Genomic DNA, 22,960 nt, shown 5'->3' with positions numbered 1-22,960 from the left:
ACATTTGATGACAAATGAATGTGATATTGATATCACATTTTTCTTTTAGTATTAATAGTCTAAATTTTCACCAAAGTTTAGGTTTAATCATAAATCAATTAATAATATATATGAAGGATAATTTAATTATTTAATTACAAGCACATGTATGATTTTTTTTCTTTTACATATGTGGCTCACACTCAATAAATTATCTCTTTTAGAGAAACTTTAGATTGATCACGCACTTCTCATTTTCCTTATATTTGATTCACTTGTAATTTATTCGATCTAGAAATTTATAAAAAAAATTAATGTAAAAAGTTACACATGTAGAAATAATAATGAGTGCGGAAATCGTCACTAATGTGGACATATACCTTATTGTTCAGATGGATTTGAAAATTGATACAATCTACAATAATACAGGTATGGGAGTGATCACATGGAGAGAATGTATGAGTAAGGTCATAATCTTAATTATTTCAAGTCCTTTCAACCTTGTGAAATTATTACTAATGGAGTTTAGAATCTGTTAAATGACTTTCGTGAAATTAATCAAAATCGTTTGATTTCATCAGCGCTACTGCCCACCCATGCATGCATCCTGCTGCCTGGTGCCTGCAGAACATCATTTTGGAAGTTTGGAAGCATGAAGAGCCAAACATCATTAATACAATATTCATGAATTTTTTTCACTCATTAATTTTGATAAAATTGGTATGTTAACTGTTACACCCGCCCCTGCTCATAAGGATAATTTTATAATTTTTCCGAAAAAATTTATAGAATTATCACTTAGTCCTCAATTTCTCATCCAATCAAGATCTAGAAAAATTAAGTGTTTACCCTATCCCTAGGCTGCAACATGGCAGCACACCAACCCACTTCCCTTTTTCTCTTTTGTCCCCCCCCCACCTGCCGTGACCCCCCTTTCTTTCTTTTCTTTCTTTTCTTTTGTTTTGTCTGCACCCTTTTCCTCTCTCTTTCGAAGACTCTCCCATTTCTCTCCCTCTTCTACACCGTGGCAATGCACACACACACCCACAGTTGCATCAGCTCAAGGAGAGTCACCAACGTCGCCATTAAGCTGCATCTCTCTCTCTATTTCTCTCTCTCTCTCTCCCCTGCTCGCATCGCCGGGAAGACGCCAAGCACCTCCGGCGAGTTTCGTTGTTTTCCGGTTGGGTAAGCCTTGTTTTTTTCCTTTTATTCATGTTAGACGTTGGTTATATGTGTTTACTGAGTTTGGGTTCAATAATTCCAAGGTTTTGGAGTGTTTTTGGCACGGGTGAAGGCACACCCAAATTTCCGGCGAGATTGTGGTTTCCGAGGGAATTTCCGGCCACCACAGGGCGTTTAACGGTGAACCAAAGGTATAAAACTACTCCTCTCGTCTAGTGCTTCATTTTGGAACCTAGATCGGGGTCTCGTTTGCGTGTTTGAAGTTGGTCGGAGCTATGGAAGCTCCGGTGTTCTTCTCCGATGTACCCAGGCCTTCAGGCCGTCTCCCATTCCCACAGACCTTAGGCCTGTTTTGGTCTTTGGCCCAAAACCCTAACCCTTTCCATTTTTATTTTAATTTTGTTTCTTTAAAAACCCAAAGGCCTTAGGGCCATGTTAGCAAAACCCAAAACCCTTTCCAATTGGGCCATTGGGCCGTGACGTTTCAAACCTAAACCCATTTTCTTTCAAACCCAAACCCAACCCACCTAAAACCTAAACCCATTTACCCTAACCCAAACCCTTAAACCCTGACCCGTTGACCGTTGACTGGGTCAACAGTTAGCGTTGACTTTTGACTTTGACTAGTTAACGTTGACTTTGACCGTTGACTTTTTGGGATTTCGTGCGGAACCCCTCCTAGGCTAATGTCGACGTTCTAAACCCGTTTCCGATGTCCGTTTTCCCAAATTAAATCGTTTGAGTAGAGTTTGACTGGAAATGCCAATTGTGTGTTTAGGTGCGATTCTTAGCAGTGTTTCCGTGATTCCTGTTTGGTACAGCTTGCACCATCGGTGTACGGTGAATGGACCCCTTCTAAAAATGCATGTTTTGATAGTAGAAATGCATACATGAAAAGCATGATTTGATGATTATGTTTTATGAAACGCTTTGAGATAACATACTTACTGAGGCTAGTTTGAATGATTACTATTTTTCCTATAACCCATGTTCTTATATAATATCTAATGGATGACGATATGATATTTAGAACATGTTTAGAACACCTCTTTATAGTATAGATGATGGATGATTTTATACTATGAAGTTGATTTTCAATATATGTATGTTCATTGATTTTGTACTTACCTAGTGGTCCTTTCCGCTACGGGACGTAGGGATAGATCCGGTCCGTCCCGGGCGACGGTTTGGTGTTGGCATAGGGCCTGGAGTGTGTTTTCCTCTGACTGTCTGCTCAGAAATGGGGAGCTAGCATGGGGCCTGAAGAGTTATATCGGACATTCACTAGCGTTTATTATTTATGCGATTTGTGATTTTGAAACCTTGCACGACATGCTAGGGTTCGGAAAACCTATATTTATCATTATATTTGTGTTTTCATAAAATCTGGGGTTAGTACGTTGATAACTGTTTTATTATATGTATATATCAACTTGGCCCACTCATGTTTGTTTTGCGTCCCCTTCAGGACCTATGAACGAGGAATACGACCTGAGCTAGGAGGCATTATCCTATCAGTGATATTGTGTTATATTCGCTCTGTTTCGCCATCTATTGTAGTAGCACTTCTCTATCTTAGTTCTCCTTGTACTCTGTGATAAACTTATGCTCTGGACGTGTTGTGTATTTACCTAATTTCAATACTTAGAAGTTGAACTTTTATTTGTGTATTTAGCCTTTATTGCGTACTTTAGTTTATTTCTCAGTTTTTGTTTAAATTAAATGGCTTTCGTCACTCCTCGGGTGTCGACCAGCACGTGACCATCTCGATGTCCCTAGGACCTCGGGGTCGGGCCGTGTCAGATTGGTATCAGAGCATGGTTAGTTTGGAGCATACTTTGGGATTTCATTCCACCATTTGGTAGTCATAATTTCCACTGCATTCTTAATCTCTAGTTGTTCTAAATCTTTCATGTCTTTTTCAGAATTATGGACCCCAGTGGTGGGAATGTGCCTCGTCGAACCCGTTCTGGTTTAGGGGGAGGAATCCAACAGCTGACTAATGCCATACGGAATGCTTTTACTAATAGATCGAATCGCACTTACATTGAGATTGCTCGTAGTCATGGTATTCCGGACCTTTATGCAGTTGGGGCTTGTCCGGAGGTTGAGGAATGGTTAGAACAGATGGAGGACACTTTGGAGAGTATGAGATGCCCGCCAAGTGAATGGGTGGATACTGTAACTTATTTTCTGAAAGAGGATGCTAGGCGTTGGTGGAAATCAGTGAAGCATGCTCGTCCACCTAATGATCCAATGAATTGGGTTGATTTCCGGAAGACTTTCAGCGATTATTTCTTGAGTCCCAGTTATCAGTTGAGGATGAGACAACAATTCCTAGAGTTTCGTCAAGGTGATCTGAGTATCACGGAGGTAGACAGTATTTTTCGGCGCCTGTCAAGACATCATGCAGGGACTTATGGAAACCCGGGTGAAAAGATGGTCCAGTTACTAATTTGCTTGAATCCTGAATATTGTGAACCAATGGCAGCAATAAAGCACAGGAGTTACGAGGAGATGATTGAGACTTGCTTGAGAATTGAACAGTCTAGGTGGGAGACTCAGCATCAGGCGCAAGCGCAGTTACAGTTTCAGGGACCGCCAAGATATCAAGACCGACCTCGGAACCAGAACCAGAGGGGTCGTGGGTTTCGATCTTGGAGCGTGAGAGAAGCTAATAGTTCATTTAATTATTCTGACCCTCGACATTCTCCTTCCTTCAAAAGTCAAGGCCAGAGTTCAGGTTCTTCTAGTGAAGGCTCAGGCAATGAATCTGGGAGACGATCCTTCAGTCACTTCAGATCACCGATCACGTGTCACAGGTGTGGAGGCACGGAACATATTGCCAGGTATTGCCCATCTGAATGACCTGCCAAAAGTTATGCATCTGCGCCGAGTTATAGTGGAGGGAGTAATCCGAGCTCCAGTTATGGCGGTAATTATACTCGAAGTGACAGTGGGAGTGGAAGCCAAAATACTCAATTTTCCACTCAGAGGCAGCCACAACAGTTTAGTACAGCATCAGGTAGCCACCCTCAAGGAAATCGAGCAGGCCGTAACAACCAAGGTTTTAGGGCTCGAGGTGGCCATAACGGTGTAGCAGGACATCAGTTGCATGGACGTATCAACGCCATGACTCAGCAGGAGGCTGATCAGGACCCTCAAGTTATTACCGGTACGTTACTTATTTGTGGTAATTGGGCGAGAATCCTAATCGATCCAGGCGCTACTTTTTCATTTGTGTCTTCCTCATTTGCACCGAATCTAAATTCGCAACCTACACCACTTGGCTATGATATGCTTGTACAAATGCCGCATGGAGATCTGTTTTGTGCACAGTGGGAGTATAGAGGTTGCCCGGTAATGGTGGAAGGGGAAACAATGGAGGCTAACCTGGTTCCCTTCAATCTGGTGGAGTTTGATGTTATCTTGAGAATGGATTGGCTCTCCAGGCACCGTGCGTATGACGCGTGTTGGGAGAAATCTGTGACGCTCAATCGGCCTGGACGACCGTCGATCACATTTCAGGGTGAGCGACGAATCCTTCCTAATAGTATTATTTCTACTATCCGCGCCTCTAAGTTGTTGTCTAATGGATGTATAGGGTTTCTAGCCCACGTAGTAACAAGGGGAAAACCTTCGTTGAGTCCTAAAGATGTACTAGTGGTGAAGAAATTCATCGATGTTTTTTCGGAAGATCTACCAGGGCTGCCACCTGCGAGGGAAATTGAATTCACCATCGATTTACTTCCAGGTACAGACCCTATTTCGTTACCACCTTATCGAATGGCACTAGCAGAGTTGAGGGAATTGAAGCTTCAACTTCAGGAGTTAGTGGATAAAGGTTATATCCAACCCAGCATGTCTCTTTGGGGTGTTTCTGTTCTTTTTGTTAAAAAGAAGGATGGTTCGATGAGACTTTGCATCGACTACCGGCAGCTGAACCGGGTGACAGTAAAGAATCGTTATCCTTTGCCTCGGATAGGTGGTATGTTTAACCAGCTGAAAGGCGCTCAGGTATTTTCTAAGATCGATCTTCGTTCAGGTTATCATCAGCTGCTAATTCAAGAGGAAGATGTACAGAAGACTGCTTTCCGTACTAGGTATGGACACTTTGAATTTCATGTCATGCCTTTCGGATTGACGAATGCTCCTGCAGCCTTCATGGATTTGATGAATAAAGTCTTCAGACCATATCTGGATCGGTTTGTGATTGTGTTCATCGATGACATTCTGATTTATTCCAAAAGTGTTGACGAGCACAGGAAACATTTAAGTTTGGTGTTGGAAAGGTTGAGAAGTCAACAGCTGTATGCTAAGTTCACCAAGTATCAGTTTTGGCTTAACCAGATCAGCTTTCTTGGACATGTGGTATCTGCTGAAGGAATTAGTGTAGATCCTTAGAAGGTGTCGGCAATAACTACATGGGAACAACCGAGGAATGTTACCGAGGTGAGGAGCTTCCTAGGTCTGGCTGGCTATTACCGACGTTTTGTGCAGGGTTTCTCAGCAATTGCCTTGCCATTGAATAAGTTGACTCGGAAGGAGGTTGAGTTTAAGTGGGATGAAGATTGTAAGCGGAGTTTTCAGAAGCTGAAACGACGTCTCACTCAAGCTCCCGTTCTTGTTCTTCTAGACGATAGCGGTGAGTTTGAAATCTACACGGATGCATCTAGTTCAGGTTTGGGTTGTGTACTCATGCAGCATGAGAGAGTCATTGCTTATGCTTCCAGACAGCTCAAGACCCACGAAAGAAACTACCCTACTCATGATTTGGAACTCGGTGCAGTTGTGTTCGCTCTGAAGATCTGGAGACATTATTTGTACTGTGAGAAGTGCTGCATCTTCACCGATCATAAGAGCCTCAAGTATATCATCACGCAGAAAGACTTGAATTTGAGGCAGAGAAGGTGGATGGAGCTCATCAGTGACTATAACTGCACGATCGAATATCATCCCGGACATGTCAATGTAGTAGCGGACGCACTCAGTCAGAAATATAATGGACAACTTACATCCCTTAGAACTATCCATGTTCCGCTACTATTTTCTCTTTAAGAAACGGGCGTTGCAGTGAACGTGGGTGATCAGAGAGCTTGGTTGGCATACTTCCAAGTTAGACCTGTTTTGGTGGACATGGTTATAAACGCTTAGAAACTTGATCCGGAGTGTGCTGTCATAAAGGGTTTGATTTCAGAGGGAAAAATGAAAGAATTCAGCATTCGAAAGGATGGAGCCTTGATGCTAGGAAACAGGCTGTACGTGCCTCAGGATAACGAAGCGGTGAAAAAAGAGATTCTTGATGAAGCGCACCTTTCAGCATATGCCATGCATCTAGGAAGTACCAAATTATATCGCATTATTTGTTCGTTCTATAACTAGGTTGGAATGAAGCGGGATGTGGCGGATTATGTGAGTAGATGCATCATTTGCCAGCAGGTAAAAGCTGCGACGCAAAGGCCTGGAAGACTAATGCAAAATCTTCCGATACCAGCTTGGAAGTGGGAAGACATCACCATGGATTTTGTGTATGGGTTGCCGAGGACACAAGCGAGATTGGACAGCATTTGGGTGATTGTGGATCGACTCACTGAGCGGTAGGCAAGAAATGAGCGATCTTAGTGAGTTGACTCACAATCACCCAAATGCCGTCCAATCTCGCATGTGTCCTCGGCAACCCATACACAAAATCCATGGTGATGTCTTCCCACTTCTAAGCTGGTATCAGAAGATTTTGCATTAGTCTTCCAGGCCTTTGCCTCTCAGTCTTTACATGCTGGCAAATGATGCATCTACTCACATAATCCCCACATCCCGCTTCATTCCTACCCAGTTATAGAACGGACGGATAGTGCGATATAATTTGGTACTTCCTGGATGCATGGCATATGCTGAAAGGTGCGCTTCATCAAGAATCTCTTTTTTCACCGCTTCGTTATCCTGAGGCACGTACAGCCTGTTTCCTAGCATCAAGGCTTCATCCTTCCGAATGCGGAATTCTTTCCTTTTTCCCTCTGAAATCAAACCCTTTATGACAGCACACTCCGGATCAAGTTTCTAAGCCTCTACAACCATGTTCACCAAAACAAGTCTAACTTGGAAGTGTGCCAACCAAGCTCTCTGATCACCCGCGTTCACTGCAAAGCCCGTTTCTCAAAAAGAAATTAGTAGCGGAACATGGATAGTTCTAAGGGATGTAAGTTGTCCATTATATTTCTGACTAAGTGCGTCCGCTACCACATTGGCATGTCCCGGATGATATTCGATCGTGCAGTTATAGTCACTGATGAGCTCCATGCACCTTCTTTGCCTTAAATTCAAGTCTTTTTGCATGAAGATATACTTGAGGCTCTTATGATCGGTGAAGATGCGGCACTTCTCACCGTACAAATAATGTATCCAAATCTTCAGAGCGAACACAACTGCACCGAGTTCCAAATCATGAGTAGGGTAGTTTCTTTCGTCGGTCTTGAGCTGTCTGGAAACATAAGCAATGACTCTCTCATGCTGCATCAGTACACAACCCAAACCTGAACTAAATGCATCCGTGTAGATTTCAAACTCACCGCTATCGTCTGGAAGAACAAGAACGGGAGCTTGAGTGAGACGTCGTTTCAGCTCCTGAAAACTCCGCTCATAATCTTCATCCCACTTAAAATCAACCTCCTTCCGAGTCAACTTACTCAATGGCAAAGCAATTGCTGAGAAACCCTGCACAACACGTTGGTGATAGCCAGCCAGACCTAGGAAGCTCCTCACCTCGGTAACATTCCTCGGTTGTTCCCATATAGTTATTGCCGACACCTTCTGAGGATCTACACTAATTCCTTCAGCAGATACCACATGTCCGAGAAAGCTGATCTGGTTAAGCCAAAACTGACACTTGGTGAACTTAGCATACAACTGCTGACTTCTCAACCTTTCCAGCACCAACCTTAAATGTTTCCTGTGCTCGTCAACACTTTTGGAATAAATTAGAATGTCATCGATGAACACAATCACAAACCGGTCCAGATATGGTCTGAAGACTTTGTTCATCAAATCCATGAATGCTGCAGGAGCATTCGTCAATCCGAAAGGCATGACATGAAATTCAAAATGTCCATACCTAGTACGGAAAGCAGTCTTCGGTACATCTTCCTCTCGAATTAGCAGCTGATGATAACCTGAACGAAGATCGATTTTAGAAAACACCTGAGCGTCTTTCAGCTGGTCAAACAGATCATCTATCCGAGGCAAAGGATAACGATTCTTTACCGTCACCCGGTTCAGCTGCCGGCAGTCGATGCAAAGTCTCATCGAACCATCCTTCTTTTTAACAAAAAGAACAGAAGCACCCCAAGGAGACATGCTGGGTTGGATATAACCTTTATCCACTAACTCCTGAAGTTGAAGCTTCAATTCCCTCAACTTTGCTAGTGTCATTCGATAAGGTGGTAACGAAATAGGGTCTGTACCTAGAAGTAAATCGATGGTGAATTCAATTTCCCTCGCAGGTGGCAACCCTGGTAGATCTTCCGAAAAAACATCGATGAATTTTTTCACCACTGGTATACCTTTAGGACTCAACGAAGGTTTACCCCTCGTCACTATGTGGGCTAGAAACCCTACACATCCCTTAGACAACAACTTAGAGGCGTGGATAGCAGAAATAATACTATTAGGAAGGATTCGTCGCTCACCCTGAAATGTGATCGACGGTCATCCAGGCCGATTAAACATCACAGATTTCTCCCAACATGCAACATACGCACGGTGCTTGGAGAGCCAATCCATTCCCAAGATAACATCGAACTCCACCAGATTGAAGGGAACCAGGTTAGCCTCCATTGTTTCCCCTTCCACCACTACCGGGCAACCTCTATACTCCCACTGTGCACAAAACAGATCTCCATGCGGCATTTGTACAAGCATATCATAGCCAAGCGGTGTAGGTTGCGAATTTAGATTCGGTGCAAATGAGGAAGACACAAATGAAAAAGTAGCTCCTGGATCGATTAGGATTCTCGCCCAATTACCACAAATAAGTAACGTACCGGTAATAACTTGAGGGTCCTGATCAGCCTCCTGCTGAGTCATGGCGTTGATACATCCATGCAACTGATGTCCTGCTACACCGTTACGGCCACCTCGAGTCCTAAAACATTGGTTGTTACGGCCTGCTCGATTTCCTTGAGGGCGGCTACCTGATGCTGTACTAAACTATTGTGGTTGCCTCTGAGTGGAAAATTGAGTATTTTGGCTTCCACTCCCACTGTCACTTCGAGTATAATTGCCGCCATAACTAGAGCTCGGGTTACTCCCTCCATTATAACTCGGCGCAAATGCATAACTTTCGGCAGGTCGTTCAGATGGGCAATACCTGGCAATATGTCCCGTGCCTCCACACCTGTGACACGTGATTGGGGATCTGAAGTGACTGAAGAATCGTCTCCCAGATTCATTACCTGAGCCTTCACTGGAAGAACATGAACCCTGGCCTTGACGTTTGAAGGAATGAGAATGTCGAGGGCCAGCATAATTAGATGAACTAGCAGCTTCTCTCACGCTCCGAGATCGAAACCCACGACCCCTCTAGTTCTGGTTCCGAGGTCGGTCTTGATATCTTGGGGGTCCCTGAAACTATAACTGCGCATACGCCTGATGCTGAGTCTCCCACCTAAACTGTTCAATTCTCAAGCAAGTCTCAATCATCTCCTCGTAACTCTTGTGCCTTATTGCTGCCACTGGTTCACGATATTCAGGATTCAAACAAATCAGTAACTAGACCATCTTTTCACCCGTGTTTCCATAAGTCCCTGCATAATGTCTTGACAGGCGCCGAAAAATACTGTCTACCTCCGTGATACTCAGATCGCCTTGGCGAAACTCTAGGAATCGTTGTCTTATCCTCAATTGATAACTGGGACTCAAGAAATAATCGCTGAAAGTCCTCCGGAAATCAACCCAATTCATTGGATCATTAGGTGGACGAGCATGTTTCACTGCTTCACTGATTTCCACCTACGCCTAGCATCCTCTTTCAGAAAATAAGTTGCAATATCCACCCATTCACCTGGCGGGCATCTCATACTCTCCAAAGTGTCCTCCACCTGTTCTAACCATTTCTCAGCCTCCGAACAAGCCCCAACTGCATAAAGGTCCGGAATACCATGACTACGAGCAATCTCAATGTAAGTGCGATTCGATCTATTAGTAAAAGCATTCCGTATGACATTAGTCAGCTATTGGATTCCTCCCCCTAAATCAGAACGGGTTCGACGAGGCACATTCCCACCAGTGGGGTCCATAATTCTGAAAAAGGCATGAAAGATTTAGAACAACTAGAGATTAAGAATGCAGTGGAAATTATGACTACCAAATGGTGGAATGAAATCCTAAGTATGCTCTGAACTAACCATGCTCTGATACCAATCTGACACGCCCCGACCCCGAGGCCCTAGGGACGTCGAGATGGTCACGTGCTGGCCGACACCCGAGGGGTGACGAAAGCCATTTAATTTAAACAAAAACTGAGAAATAAACTAAAGTGCGCAATAAAGGCTAAATACACAAATTAAAGTTCAACTTCTAAGTATTGAAATTAGGTAACTACACAACACGTCCAGAGCATAAGTCTATCACAGAGTACAAGCAGAACTAAGATAGAGAAGTGCTATTACAATAGATGGTGAAACGAAGCGAATATAACATAATATCACTGATAGGGGAATGCCTCGTAACTCAGGTCGTATTCCTCATTCATAGGCCCTGAAGGGGGCGCAAAACAAACATGAATGGACCAAGTTGATATATACATATAATAAAACAGTTATCAACGTATTAATCCTCATATTTTATGAAAACACAAATATAATGATAAATATAGGTTTTCCGAACCCTAGCATGTCGTGCAAGGTTTCAAAATCACAAATCGCATAAATAATAAACGCTAGTGAATGTCCGATATAACTCTTCAGGCCCCATGCCGACTCCCTGTCTTTGAGCAGACAGTCAGAGGAAAGTACACTTCAGGCCCCATGCCGGCTCCCCGTCTTTGAGCAGACAGTCAGAGGAAAACACACTCCCGACCCTATGCCAACACCAAACCATCGCCCGGGACGGACCGGATTTATCCCTACGTCCCGTAGCGGAAAGGACCACTAGGTAAGTACAAAACCAGTGAACATACATATATTGAAAATCAACTTCATAGTATAAAGTCATCCATCATCTATACTATAAAGAGGTGTTCTAAACATGTTCTAAATATCATATCGTCATCCATCAGATATTATATAAGAACATGGGTTTTAGGAAAAATAGTAATCATTCAAACTAGCCTCCGTAAGCATATTATCTCAAAGCGTTTCATAAAACATAATCATCAAATCATGCTTTTCATGTATGCATTTCTACTATCAAAACATGCATTTTCAGAAGGGGTCCACTCACCGTACACCGATGGTGCAAGCCGTACCAAACAGGAATCACGAAAACACTGCTAAGAATCGCACCTAAACACACAGTTGGCATTTCCAGTCAAACTCTACTCAAACGATTTAATTTGGAAAAACGGACATCGGAAATGGGTTTAGAACGTCGACATTAGCCTAGGAGGGGTCCCGCACGAAATCCCAAAAAGTCAACGGTCAAAGTCAACGTTGACCGTTGACTAGTCAAAAGTCAACGCTGACCGTTGACCCAGTCAACGGTCAACGGGTCAGGGTTTTAGGGTTTGGGTTAGGGTAAATGGGTTTAGGTTTTAGGTCGGTCGGGTTTGGGTTTGAAAGAAAATGGGTTTGGGTTTGAAAGAAAATGGGTTTAGGTTTGAAACCTCATAGCCCAATGGCCCAATTGGAAAGGGTTTTGGGTTTTGCTAACATGGGCCTAAGGCCTTTGGGTTTTTAAAGAAACAAAATAAAATAAAAATGGAAAGGGTTAGGGTTTTGGGCCAAAGACCAAAACAGGCCTAAGGCCCGTGGGAATGGGAGATGGCCTGAAGGCCTGGGTACACCGAAGAAGAACACCTGAGCTTCCATAGCTCCAGCCAACTTCAAACACGTAAACGAGACCCCGATCTAGGTACCAAAATGAAGCACTAGACGAGAGGAGTAGTTTTATACCTTTGGTTCGCCGTGAAACGGCCTGTGGTGGCCGAAAATTCCCTCGGAAACCACAATCTCCCCGGAAATTTGGGTGTGCCTTCACCTATGCCAAAAACACTCCAAAACGTTAGAATTATTGAACCCAAACTTAGTAAACACATCTAACCAACGTCTAACATGAATAAAAGGAAAGAAACAAGGCTTACCCAACCAGAAAACGACGAAACTCGCCGGAGGTGCTCGATGTCCTCCCGGCGACGCGAGCAGGAGAGAGAGAGAGAGAGAGAGAGAGAGAGAGAGATGCAGCTTAATGGCGACGTTAGTGACTCTCCCTGAGCTGGTGCAACTAGTGGGTGTGTGTGTGCACTGTCACGGTGTAGGAGAGGGAGAGAAATGAGAGAGTTTTCGAAAGAGAAAGGAAAAAGGTGCAGACAAAAAGAAAGAAAAGAAAGCAAGGGGGTCACGGCAGGTTGGGGGGGAGGGACCAAAAGAGAAAAAGGGAAGTGGGTTGGAGTGCTGCCACGTGGCAGCTTAAGGATAGGGTAAACACTTAATTTTTCCGGATAGAAATTGAGGACTAAGTGATAATTCTCTAAATTTTTAGGAAGAATTACAGAATTATCATTATAAGCAAGGACGGGTGTAACATTTCGTCACCTCTTGGGTGTTGGCCAGCACGTGACCATCTTGATGTCCCTAGGATCTCGAGGACGGGGCGTATCATTGACACTAAATGGTAGAAAAATAAATTAATATCAAAATTTCTATTTACAATATTCAATTTTAAAACCTTATCATACTTATAAACAAAAGAGTATCACAACTTCACAAGGCCATGGTTTAAGTAAATTTTTTTTTTTTCATTTGATTCCATCCAAACAGAAATATCTTACATGCCTGCAGTATCGCGTGGCGGTGTGGCCTGACTGAAGAGTGCCATGATAATTAACTGATAAGTTATGGGTGCCCATGCCATCGCGACTTGCGTAGGGTACCTGGACGAATAGATTACGGCTTCGAGAAGCAAACTGTTTTTTAGGAAAAGACTAAAGTCCAGAGATGCTGTTAGGGTAGCATCACACATAGATCCAATCCAAGAGTTAGTTTACCTGAATTTGTTTATTATTGTGTAGTAAAAGACTTGAACTAAATAATCCCTTCACTCATGGGAAGACGCTACAATAAAATTACACTGACAAATAATTTAAGAAAGGAAAAAAATGGTCCCCGAATCTTCATTGGTGGCTTCCCAACGCAATCGATATTATACAGTACGGAGTCAATTCGTGGGACAAATATCTGTGCTTAAACCATCCGATCGAATCGGCCAAAAAATTATAAGATTAAAAATAATTAAAAATAACACGAAAATAGTTTTCAACCAAAGTTTGGATCAAAGAGCTTGTGGGCCCCATCGGATTAAAACCATCAAATCAGACCAATGGGCTGGTCATTTCCACCAGCCAACCAGCCAGCCTGATGAGTCCAGCCTTTTTTTTTTTTTTTTTGGACGAATTTTTTTCATACGTTATTTCTCACATACTTTTCGTCATTACATACTATTTTATCTAGTTTTATTTTAATTATTTACATTCTGTTCTCTTCCAATAATCTTTTCCTTTAATTTTTTCAATAATTTTCAAATGATCACCTCTTTCAATAATTTTCTAATATATTCGAAAATTTTATTTTAATATGATAGTTTAATTTAATTAACTATATTACTTCAATTAAAATAATAAATTATGTTTGATTTATAATCTTTTAACCTATTCTGTTGAAATGGTATAAAATATGATATGACATTGTTTATTAAAATATAATTTCTTACATAAGTATAAGGCTAAACATGAGCTTTTACCTTCTTTAGAGATGGCCTCGTAGGCTTATAGTCCATGGTCAGGTAATCATCTTCTCGTTCACGTGGTCTTCAGTCATCAAAGGCCAACAAGAAACCTCGGCAGGCGCCGGTCGCCGCTCTCACCTGCCTGCGGTCTTACGCCCACTCACGTGCTCACCGCCACTGGCGAGTCCCGACAAACAACCCCACCGCCTCTCTCCCCCCACCACCGTCTGCTCCCTTTAACATTTTCACACTTATCCTATTTCATTTATTTTCCTACCCACTCTACTCAGTCCTCATCCAAACATATATATTGTTAATTATGGCCTTGCATCGCCGCCATGACTCACGACGAGTACAGGTATACAGGTACAAAATAAAAAGTAAAAATTAGTTGATATTTAGTAATAATAAATCCGTTATCTCCTTTAATCAAGGATCCCATTTGTCACTTAAAAATGAAATATTAAGCCGCTTCCGTTTTTTGACTTCTTTCCACCGTCAATCACGCAAAAAAGTTGATTTTAGTGTCTATCGGTCAATAAAAAGAACCCAACTTTTCCTGATACCTGCTTTTATTTTAAATTTCGGCTATGCCAAACTAAACTAGTACTAAGTTCAATTTATCCCTTCAATCAAGGATCTTATGGCTAGCTTGTCCAGAACAGGTTTAATTAAGTTATAAAAGATAGACACCAAAAGCAGCAGCCTGCATAGCTTCACATATGGAAGATCCAAAGCACTTGATCATATCTTACATATCTTTATATATATATATATATATATATTATAACATACTGAATATACCAAACTATACATTAAAACTAAACAACATCAACAGTTCTCAAAAAAAGAAAAAACAAAAACGCAGTAGCTCATCAGTGCTTGCCAGCAAGCCGGTTGCACAAGGCGAGTGCATTACTAGTGCACTGAGCAACGTTAAGCACCTGAGCTCTAACGGAGGATTTGATCTTGCCGTTCAAGGCCTTCCCGGAGAACCCATCAAGACACGTATTATCATCAGTCAAAGCAGCACTGACCCAAGTCTCCACATTGCTCATGTGCCACAAGAAATCCTGACCCTTGGATTTCCCCATGTCCTTCAGCTCCGTCACCGACTTGCTCAGCCTGTCCACGCTGTCCCCCATCTCCTCCAAGCAGTCCTTGATGGCTCCGTACTCTCTGGATTTTAGTCCCTTAAACTTGGCCAACTTGGTCACGAATGTTTTCGCGCTCTTTGCTCTTGTAAGGCTGACGGACAAGGAGGCCTGGGCCAGCTGGCGGGGGCTTTGCTGGATAGATGTGGCGTAGGAAGAGAGAGATTGGATGCAGACTTGTGGGTAGGTGGTTGCCCTGCATGAGGTTTCGATGAAGTTTGTAGTAGTTGTGGTGGATGCAGATTTGGCTGTGCCAACAAGGTAGAAGATGGGAAGAAGAAGAAGCAAGATAACTGAGGCTCTAGCCATTGAAGGAAAGTTGGGAATTTGGAGTGGGATTGGACTCGGAAAAGGTTGAGACTTGGAGAATGCGAAATGAGAGTGAAAGGATTGCGTATTTATAGAGGTGTGACACTATTTTTTTTAACACTACATTTCATCTTATACACGCTGCTCTTTATTTTAGTTTATTTATTTATTTTTATTTGTTTAGTCTAAAGATCATAAACAATAAAGTGTGACATGAAAGATCATAAATGTACGGAAATTAGTCGTTTACATATAAAATGTATAATTAGTTGGAAAAATCATTACTTTATGTTAGGTTGTACTAATTAGTTGACACCGTGTAACAATCTGTGTACTAGATTCATTCTTTGTAGTTTTATTTCTTTGGTGTTTCGAGATGTCAAAATTTCATTGGTAAAAAATTATTATAATTTTTAAAAAATCAAAACAAATAGGTTGTTAAATGAAATTTAAAAAACCCGAATTACTAGATCCGATGATCTCTTTTTATAAATAAAGGGCTTCTGATTTTATATACATCTTTGTCAACTTCATGGAAACTTAGGCACATGACCATTCGTACTTTTCAAACTCGTATGCATAAATTACCTAATGTTTTGTCGACCAACGTGACATAGTTTCTATTTTTTATGGGTACAAATCCAGTAAGCTTTGGAAGTTAAGTGGGATCCACATATTATCTAGAGGATGCGAGTTGATTCGGGCCAAAACTTGAAAGAAAATTAATGTCCCACATGCGATACGCAAAATCTAGACAAGAAAACGTGATTGGGGCATTGATTATGGAAAGGGATCCTCTCCGCGGATTCTTTCCATCAAATTCACACAATCAATTAATTAGGATTTTAGAAATTTAATTTAATGATTATAAATAGTGGATTCTTTTAAAAATTATAATAACTTTAACGATTGAATTAAATTTCAAAATACGTAAATTAAATAATTTGATGGATTTGATGGAAGGAATTCAGAAATGATCGCTTTCCATAGATTATTTGCACTTCCTTGAATTATGCAGCATGACTTAGGGAATTGTTTAAACATAAGCTGCCTAAGTGTGACACTAATGTCTAGTGAACTGCTGACTTTTCTATAATTTCTGCGCGTACTTCCTCTTCTTAGCCGATGCATGTTAAGCGGCAACTATTTGGGTTCCCTTTTTACCTAATTCAAAGTCATCAATGGAAATATAACAAACTAACAAACTAACTTCAAAGAAAAATTAAAAACAAACACATAAACAAAAAGAAAAAACCGATGAAAACTAAAGTGATAATTTTCTCCATTAGACGGTATTAGGTAATTCGACTCTGCACAATTGTGATTAAGGATACAACATATATCTTCTATACAATTGATATATTTAGTTGTGATGTAACTTTATTATGAATGTGTTAACGTGTTGTAATATTTTAATATCTTTTTGACGGCCCTATCGTTCATACGAGCAAAGAAGTTATAAACGGGAAAGCAAGCTATGTGAAATGAGAGGCCAATAGAACAAAGGCAGAAGAAGGGCAAAAAGTGACCAAAACACTAACAAATTAGCGAAAGAAACAAGAAAACAATGTAAAACGAGATGTGAAACTCACGATTATAATTGAAGGCAGTCCAAAGTAATGTGAAGGGAACATATGTACCTACCTAACTGCATGCATGGTATGATTTTTTCTTGTGTTTTTACCCATGAATTAATTTCATCGACGACCAAGAGAAAGAGAGAGGTTGCTACCCCCTTTTGCTCCAGTTCCTTGCCGACCTATTAATTTTTTAAGTCGCATAATATCAGAAGGCCAGAAACTAAGATTTAATCGATCTTAAGTGGCTTGTGATATTTGTTAACTTTCAAAATTTTGATTCAATTATGTATAAAATATTAGTTCTTCTGTTAGCGTTTTTATGTTAGATTATAAAATTAATTAATCTGAAAATTTTTCCCTAATTATTGCATGCGTTAGTTCATTCTTGCATGAAGCAATGCAGAGATTAATGGAATATGCTGCTGAATAGGTTAACTGTGCTTGTTCCTTTCACTGCAAAATGTCCCTACCAAACTGCATTATTGGCAAAACAATATGAGTCATGTGATTGTGACCAACAAATGAGCTATGAAGTAAATAATTCAAGCACAAGATTATGTCAATTTGCAGTCGACATACCCCTATCAAGGTTCTGGCTGGCTGAAAATGGGCATTGGTATTAATTTCCGTTTTTTAAGCTGAAAAAATGGGCAACTGTAACTCTCAGTGAAATCGAAAAACGAAGTTACACTTAGTAAAGGGTATTCAGCATGTAATGCAGATTTATTCGCAATAATGATTAAGCCCGAATAAGAAGAGATTACGAGCTATTTCTATTTGTATATTCTCGTGTGTATCTCTCTAAAATTACATAATGAGAAAATTAAACACAGAAAGATATATAATTAGTTGCGAGATATATATTATTTCCAAAATAAGATTGACGCTTTCGCTTTGTTTTGTTTTGTTTTTTTTTTTTTTGTTAATTGGAAATGCATTATCCGGACAAAGATGCCAAAAGGTTACATGAAGGCCTACAATAAGGCAAACAAATAGAAGAAAATACTAAAGAAGAGTAGTGCAAGAAGGTACAAGGAAACCATGATGCCGCATCTAATGCTAAAGTCTCACACTACACTAAAGAAGAGTAGTGCAAGAAGGTACAAGGAAACCATGATGCCGCATCTAATGCTAAAGTCTCACACTACCAAAAATATTTAAGGAGGGCATGGAAGTCCATTGTTGTACAAAACATGAACCAGGGAAGATGGGGGGTCCATCAACCCAAATATAATCACACTTACATTGCAGCGAAGCCAAATGGTCCGCAGCCGATTTGGCCAGTCTTGGGACCCAAGACCAGCGGCATGTTCTTGCCATGTTTAATGAGCAATTATTGGATTAAAAAGGTAACTACAGCCGTAATGATTATACCAATGAAAAGAGAATGTCTTAAACTAATCATGATTAACGAGGATCAATTATCAGTTGGGACGTAGGGATATTTCCGAATCATACTACTATTAGTCTATTACCTAAAGTTAAGAACTTTATGGATGATAGAGGCCGAAAGCAAAGAACAGTAAAAGGCTATCTAGAAGTACCTGTCGAAAAATAATGGAGTAGTACTAGCCAACTAGGCCAGGCTTCACAAGGGGCGGATTGATTTTAAATTCCTTTTAAAAAAGGAATTGTTACAGGCATTTTAAAAATTTTAATTTGTATTTCTTATAAGTGTATTTTTTTTTAAATATAAAAAATTTGAAATGTTAAATAGAAATTTTGAAGTGCTAATAGCAATTTTCTTAAAAAAAAAAAAAGAATTAATCATCACATGTGCAATTTGATTTACGAGAAAAAGTTTGATCCCTAAGATTGAGGAGGACCTCCTCTTTAAGGTGTTTTGTTCATGATTTACGAAACTCTGTGTTTAAGATTGGAATCGTCCATATAATAAATTACTTTGCAAATATCATCTCTGCAAAATATAAAAAATAAATAAAGTTTAAAATAAGGTCGTTTAATCAATCAATTGTAACAAATAAATAAATAGTTCGAAATGCTTTTAATCGTATCCGACCCTTTGTTTTTAAAGAGTTCGATGGCTAAACAATCTCAATTTTATTGGTTTTTTTGGCAGATATAATCTTTATGGTATATTTTATAATATAAACGATTCTGATCATAAGTATGATATTCTATAAATTTGTAACAAAGCAATCCCTTGTCTTTTCAGGAGCCAAGTTAATTAATTCCTTGACATATTGCATGGTAGAAGGGATTTAGGTTTGGGAGCTTAAGAACTGAATAATAATAGGGTTTTAAAGTATTGATCATCTATCCATAAATAGCAGTTTTGATCAATCTATGTTTAACACTACAAACTTTGAAAGCGGTATAAATTTTTTTTATTCATACACGCTTTTACTGAAAGCTCTTTTATTAAAAACACGTCAAACCCAATATGAAAGCACTACGAGCTTCTTCAATGTGCTTACAACTCATAAAGAGCTTTAGTTTTTTTAGTCAAATCTTGTCAAAAATACTTTTAATTATCCAAAAAATTTAGTCATTCGAAAAACATCTTCAAACAGGCATGCATCATATCGTTTTAACATAAAAAATAACAATAGCTCAAACATTAAAGAATTTTTAAGTGAACTGAGAAAGAATTGCATGCTTTTCATTTTTTGGAAAACTAATAAAAATGATTTGAAAATTTTGAGTTTTAACGATAAAGACAAAATAAAAGGTAAAGCGAATAGTACCAGGATTGACTTTTTATTATAAAAATATGGTTTTTTTGTTAAAATGAACAGTACTAAGAATTTTTCATTAAGGTTCCTTTATTTTTCTCTTATGTTCGACATGTACAAGTATTAGATATGAGTTGGATTAGGAACATGCCAGCTACCAGCTATGGCTGAACTGAACAGAACCATATTCTTAATCAGATTTCTTAGAAGCTTTTTGCAATTGCATGTGTCTTCTCTATCACAACGAAGACACGCAAAAAATGAACAGCTAGGGTTTCATGGCCCGAGCAAACCCACATTCACTTGTCTGAAATCCTTCAGTTTTGTATCAATGTTGAACCAGAATGACCAAAAGTCACAAGATCTTAATTTTGTGGGTCTATGAGTCCAATCCTCTATCCACCATCATCAATCTCACTCTCTCCACATCCTCCAACATACCCACATTGCCATAAATCTTCATCAAAAGCTTGAAATTATACTCGTTATCTGGCTTCAGATCAAAAAGCTTCTCTGCAGCAACCTCCCCGATATCAACATTGCCATAAAGGTAGCAAGCATACAGCAATGCACCCCATACCGTTGGACCAGCCTCGAACTCCATTCCATCTGTTATGATCCCATAAGCTTCTTTGATCCGACCTGACCTTCCGTAAAGATTCACCATGCAAGCATAATGCTCCATAATTGGACTAATTCTGTATCTATTTTTCATGACAGAATATAGCCTCTGGCCGTCCTTCACCAAACGTAAATTAGCGCAAGCCGATAAGATTGACACAAATGTGATACTGTCTGGCAAAGCACCATCTTTCTCCATCTGATCAAAATACAGCAAGGCTTCCCGGCTTTTAGAATGAGCTGAAATGATTGTATTCCATGTTACGACATCCCTCTCCGGCATATGACTAAATAACCATCGCGCTCGATTCAGCTCGTGATGTTTAGAATATGCAGAAATCAAGGCATTGGCGATGGACAAGTTCCACCCAACTCCTCTCCTAATTACCCATCCGTGTATTTGAACTACAAGCTGTAATGATTGAACGGCAGTGAGGATTGTGGATATAGATACAGAATCGGGCTGGTACCCTTCATCAAACATTTGGCGAAAGATGTCAAGCGCCTGCAGCAAAACCCCGTGGCGCATATAACTGGTGAGCATTGTGTTCCAAGAAACCTTGTCCCGACTAGAAATCTTATCAAACACTTTCCGAGCCTTCACAATGTCGCCACATTTGGCAAACATGTCCACCAGTGCATTAAGCACAAACCTATCATTCAACAAACCTGAACGCACAACATGCCGATGCACAGCCTCACCAATCTGAACGAACCCAATTCCCCCACAAGCTTTCAAAACTCAAGGGAACGCGAACCAGTCAGGTTCAACTTCCTCTTCCTCCATTTGAAAGTACAACGCCATAGCATCCTCGAACAAACCCAATTCTGCATACCCCGAGATAAGCGCATTCCAAGTGACAGCCGACACGTCCCTGTTAGGCATTTCATCAAACACCTTATGCGCCTCGTCCATAAGCCCACTTGCAGCATAAAGTCTAAGCAGCTTCGCCGAGAGGCCTACATTTCGACGCAAAAGGCTTCTGGGAATGAGCTTATGAACCCGGTGGCCATACTCCAATGCTTCTATCTGGTAGCATATTTCCAAAAGGGAAGCAAAGGTTTGCGTGTCGACGGATTCTTCGAGGTCCTTGACGACGGCGCCGAGGGCTTGGAGCTTGGTCTGGGCAGAGGGTTTATGGTAAATAATGAAGGGGGTTGGGGTTGATTTGGGGAAGGACAGGGAATTGGTGTTTTGGTTTTGGTGAAGTTGCTTTTGCTTCTTGTTCTTGCTTTTGAAGATGCTGAGTTTTGCTGTCTGGAAACTTAGCGGTTGAAATGTGGTCACCATTTTTTGAAATAACAAATTGTTTGAAAAACTTCTAGTTAAAGGGCCTATAATCTACTCGGCGATATAACCAACAGGACGGATGACATCAAATATTTACATAAAAAAATTCTTGACAATACTACGTATATAATTTATTGAACGTATGCATTGTTCTGACCAAGTGGCTTAACTCATGTTTGCACCGTAATTTAAAGTATTAATTTACATCGAAATACACAGTCAAGGATTAGCTTTTTCCAGCACAACAAAATTATAATCTGCACCAGTACAACAGTACATGCATCTTAAATATCAGATTAGATTATGGATTAACAGTAATGAGATCGGATTGACCTCTGTTACACATTTTTCACTTGCTTTTCCTTCCAGCTTAAGCGGGGTACATGCAACCATCAAAGTGACATATTCGGGGTAGATAAAAGTTAACGCGGTTGATAAGTAATCGATTTAGATATCCCCATGCTTCTTTTAGTACAAACTCCCACTCCTAGAGACGCTTGCGGACGGCAGGCTAATCTCTGGTATCTGGTGATCTTTGCCAGAGAGAAGAAAGCACGAAAATCTTACACGCTCTGCTATCTTTTACTCGAACGTTCATTTGCTGCAGAAATAAAAACAAGTTATTGAATCATTGGCCCTTCAGATCGAAAGAAAAAAAAAATAGATCGGTGGCCTTGAAAATGGGGACACACTGACTTCTGGTACAAAATTAAAATTCCTTTAGGCTGTTTCTTTACGTTTTCATGTCGTATAAAAACAGAACAGCACCTGGATTACCAATGACGGAATGTACCTCTGCGGAGCAAAAATTGGCCGACCTTTTTCAAATATGTCATCCACCGTGGATTTTTCAATTTATACTTCATGCAGTGTGTAAATTAGACCCGAATCAACATGGCACGCAACGGATGAAAGGGAAATTATCAGAAATCAATTTTGCATCCTAGAAAACTTCATACACACACAGGAACCTCGAAGTATCAAATGCCGCTTACAGTGTTCAAAAAATCTCCGTCTGGCCACCAATTCAATTAATCATTAGGCATTTGAAAATTAAGAAATGACGCTTAAACCTGCCTAGGCGCCCACCTAACCCACCTAGATCCGCCTAGGTTTTTGTGGATGCAAACATCCGCTGTCTCTTCCTTTGACGAAAAATACACTTATAATAACATATTTGATTAAGATCAAAAGTCTCACACCCCCACGATG

General features: G+C 40.5%; 4 protein-coding genes across 4 annotated transcripts; 1 reads left to right on the top strand and 3 right to left on the bottom strand.

Moving 5' to 3' along the window:
• Window positions 1–3,093: 3,093 nt before the first annotated feature.
• LOC125480212 lies at window positions 3,094–6,765 on the top strand. Its single transcript, XM_048590796.1, has 5 exons — window positions 3,094–3,808; window positions 3,891–4,099; window positions 4,159–5,556; window positions 5,665–6,135; window positions 6,547–6,765. Exons 1-5 carry the CDS (start codon window positions 3,094–3,096, stop codon window positions 6,763–6,765), a joined length of 3,012 nt encoding a protein of 1,003 aa, XP_048446753.1.
• An 8,020-nt stretch (window positions 6,766–14,785) lies between these two features.
• On the bottom strand, window positions 14,786–15,600 carry LOC103963415 (21 kDa protein). Its single transcript, XM_048590453.1, has one exon. It carries the CDS (start codon window positions 15,558–15,560, stop codon window positions 14,973–14,975), a length of 588 nt encoding a protein of 195 aa, XP_048446410.1. The 5' UTR covers window positions 15,561–15,600; the 3' UTR covers window positions 14,786–14,972.
• A 4,409-nt stretch (window positions 15,601–20,009) lies between these two features.
• LOC125480165 (pentatricopeptide repeat-containing protein At4g25270, chloroplastic-like) lies at window positions 20,010–21,733 on the bottom strand. The gene has a single exon (XM_048590644.1). The coding sequence runs from the start codon at window positions 21,083–21,085 to the stop codon at window positions 20,216–20,218; it is 870 nt and encodes a 289-aa protein (XP_048446601.1). The 5' UTR covers window positions 21,086–21,733; the 3' UTR covers window positions 20,010–20,215.
• On the bottom strand, window positions 20,010–21,748 carry LOC103963458 (pentatricopeptide repeat-containing protein At4g25270, chloroplastic-like). Its single transcript, XM_048590645.1, has one exon. It carries the CDS (start codon window positions 21,746–21,748, stop codon window positions 21,200–21,202), a length of 549 nt encoding a protein of 182 aa, XP_048446602.1. The 3' UTR covers window positions 20,010–21,199.
• Window positions 21,749–22,960: the final 1,212 nt, after the last annotated feature.

Source organism: the organism of the source record quoted next, unplaced genomic scaffold (genome assembly GCF_019419815.1).
Source record: "Pyrus x bretschneideri cultivar Hongxiangsu unplaced genomic scaffold, Pyrus_bretschneideri_v1 Contig32, whole genome shotgun sequence".
NCBI classification, from domain to species: Eukaryota; Viridiplantae; Streptophyta; class Magnoliopsida; order Rosales; family Rosaceae; genus Pyrus; species Pyrus x bretschneideri.
The sequence above is the reverse complement of the archived record's forward strand: the minus strand, read 5'-3'. Positions and strand labels throughout refer to the sequence as shown.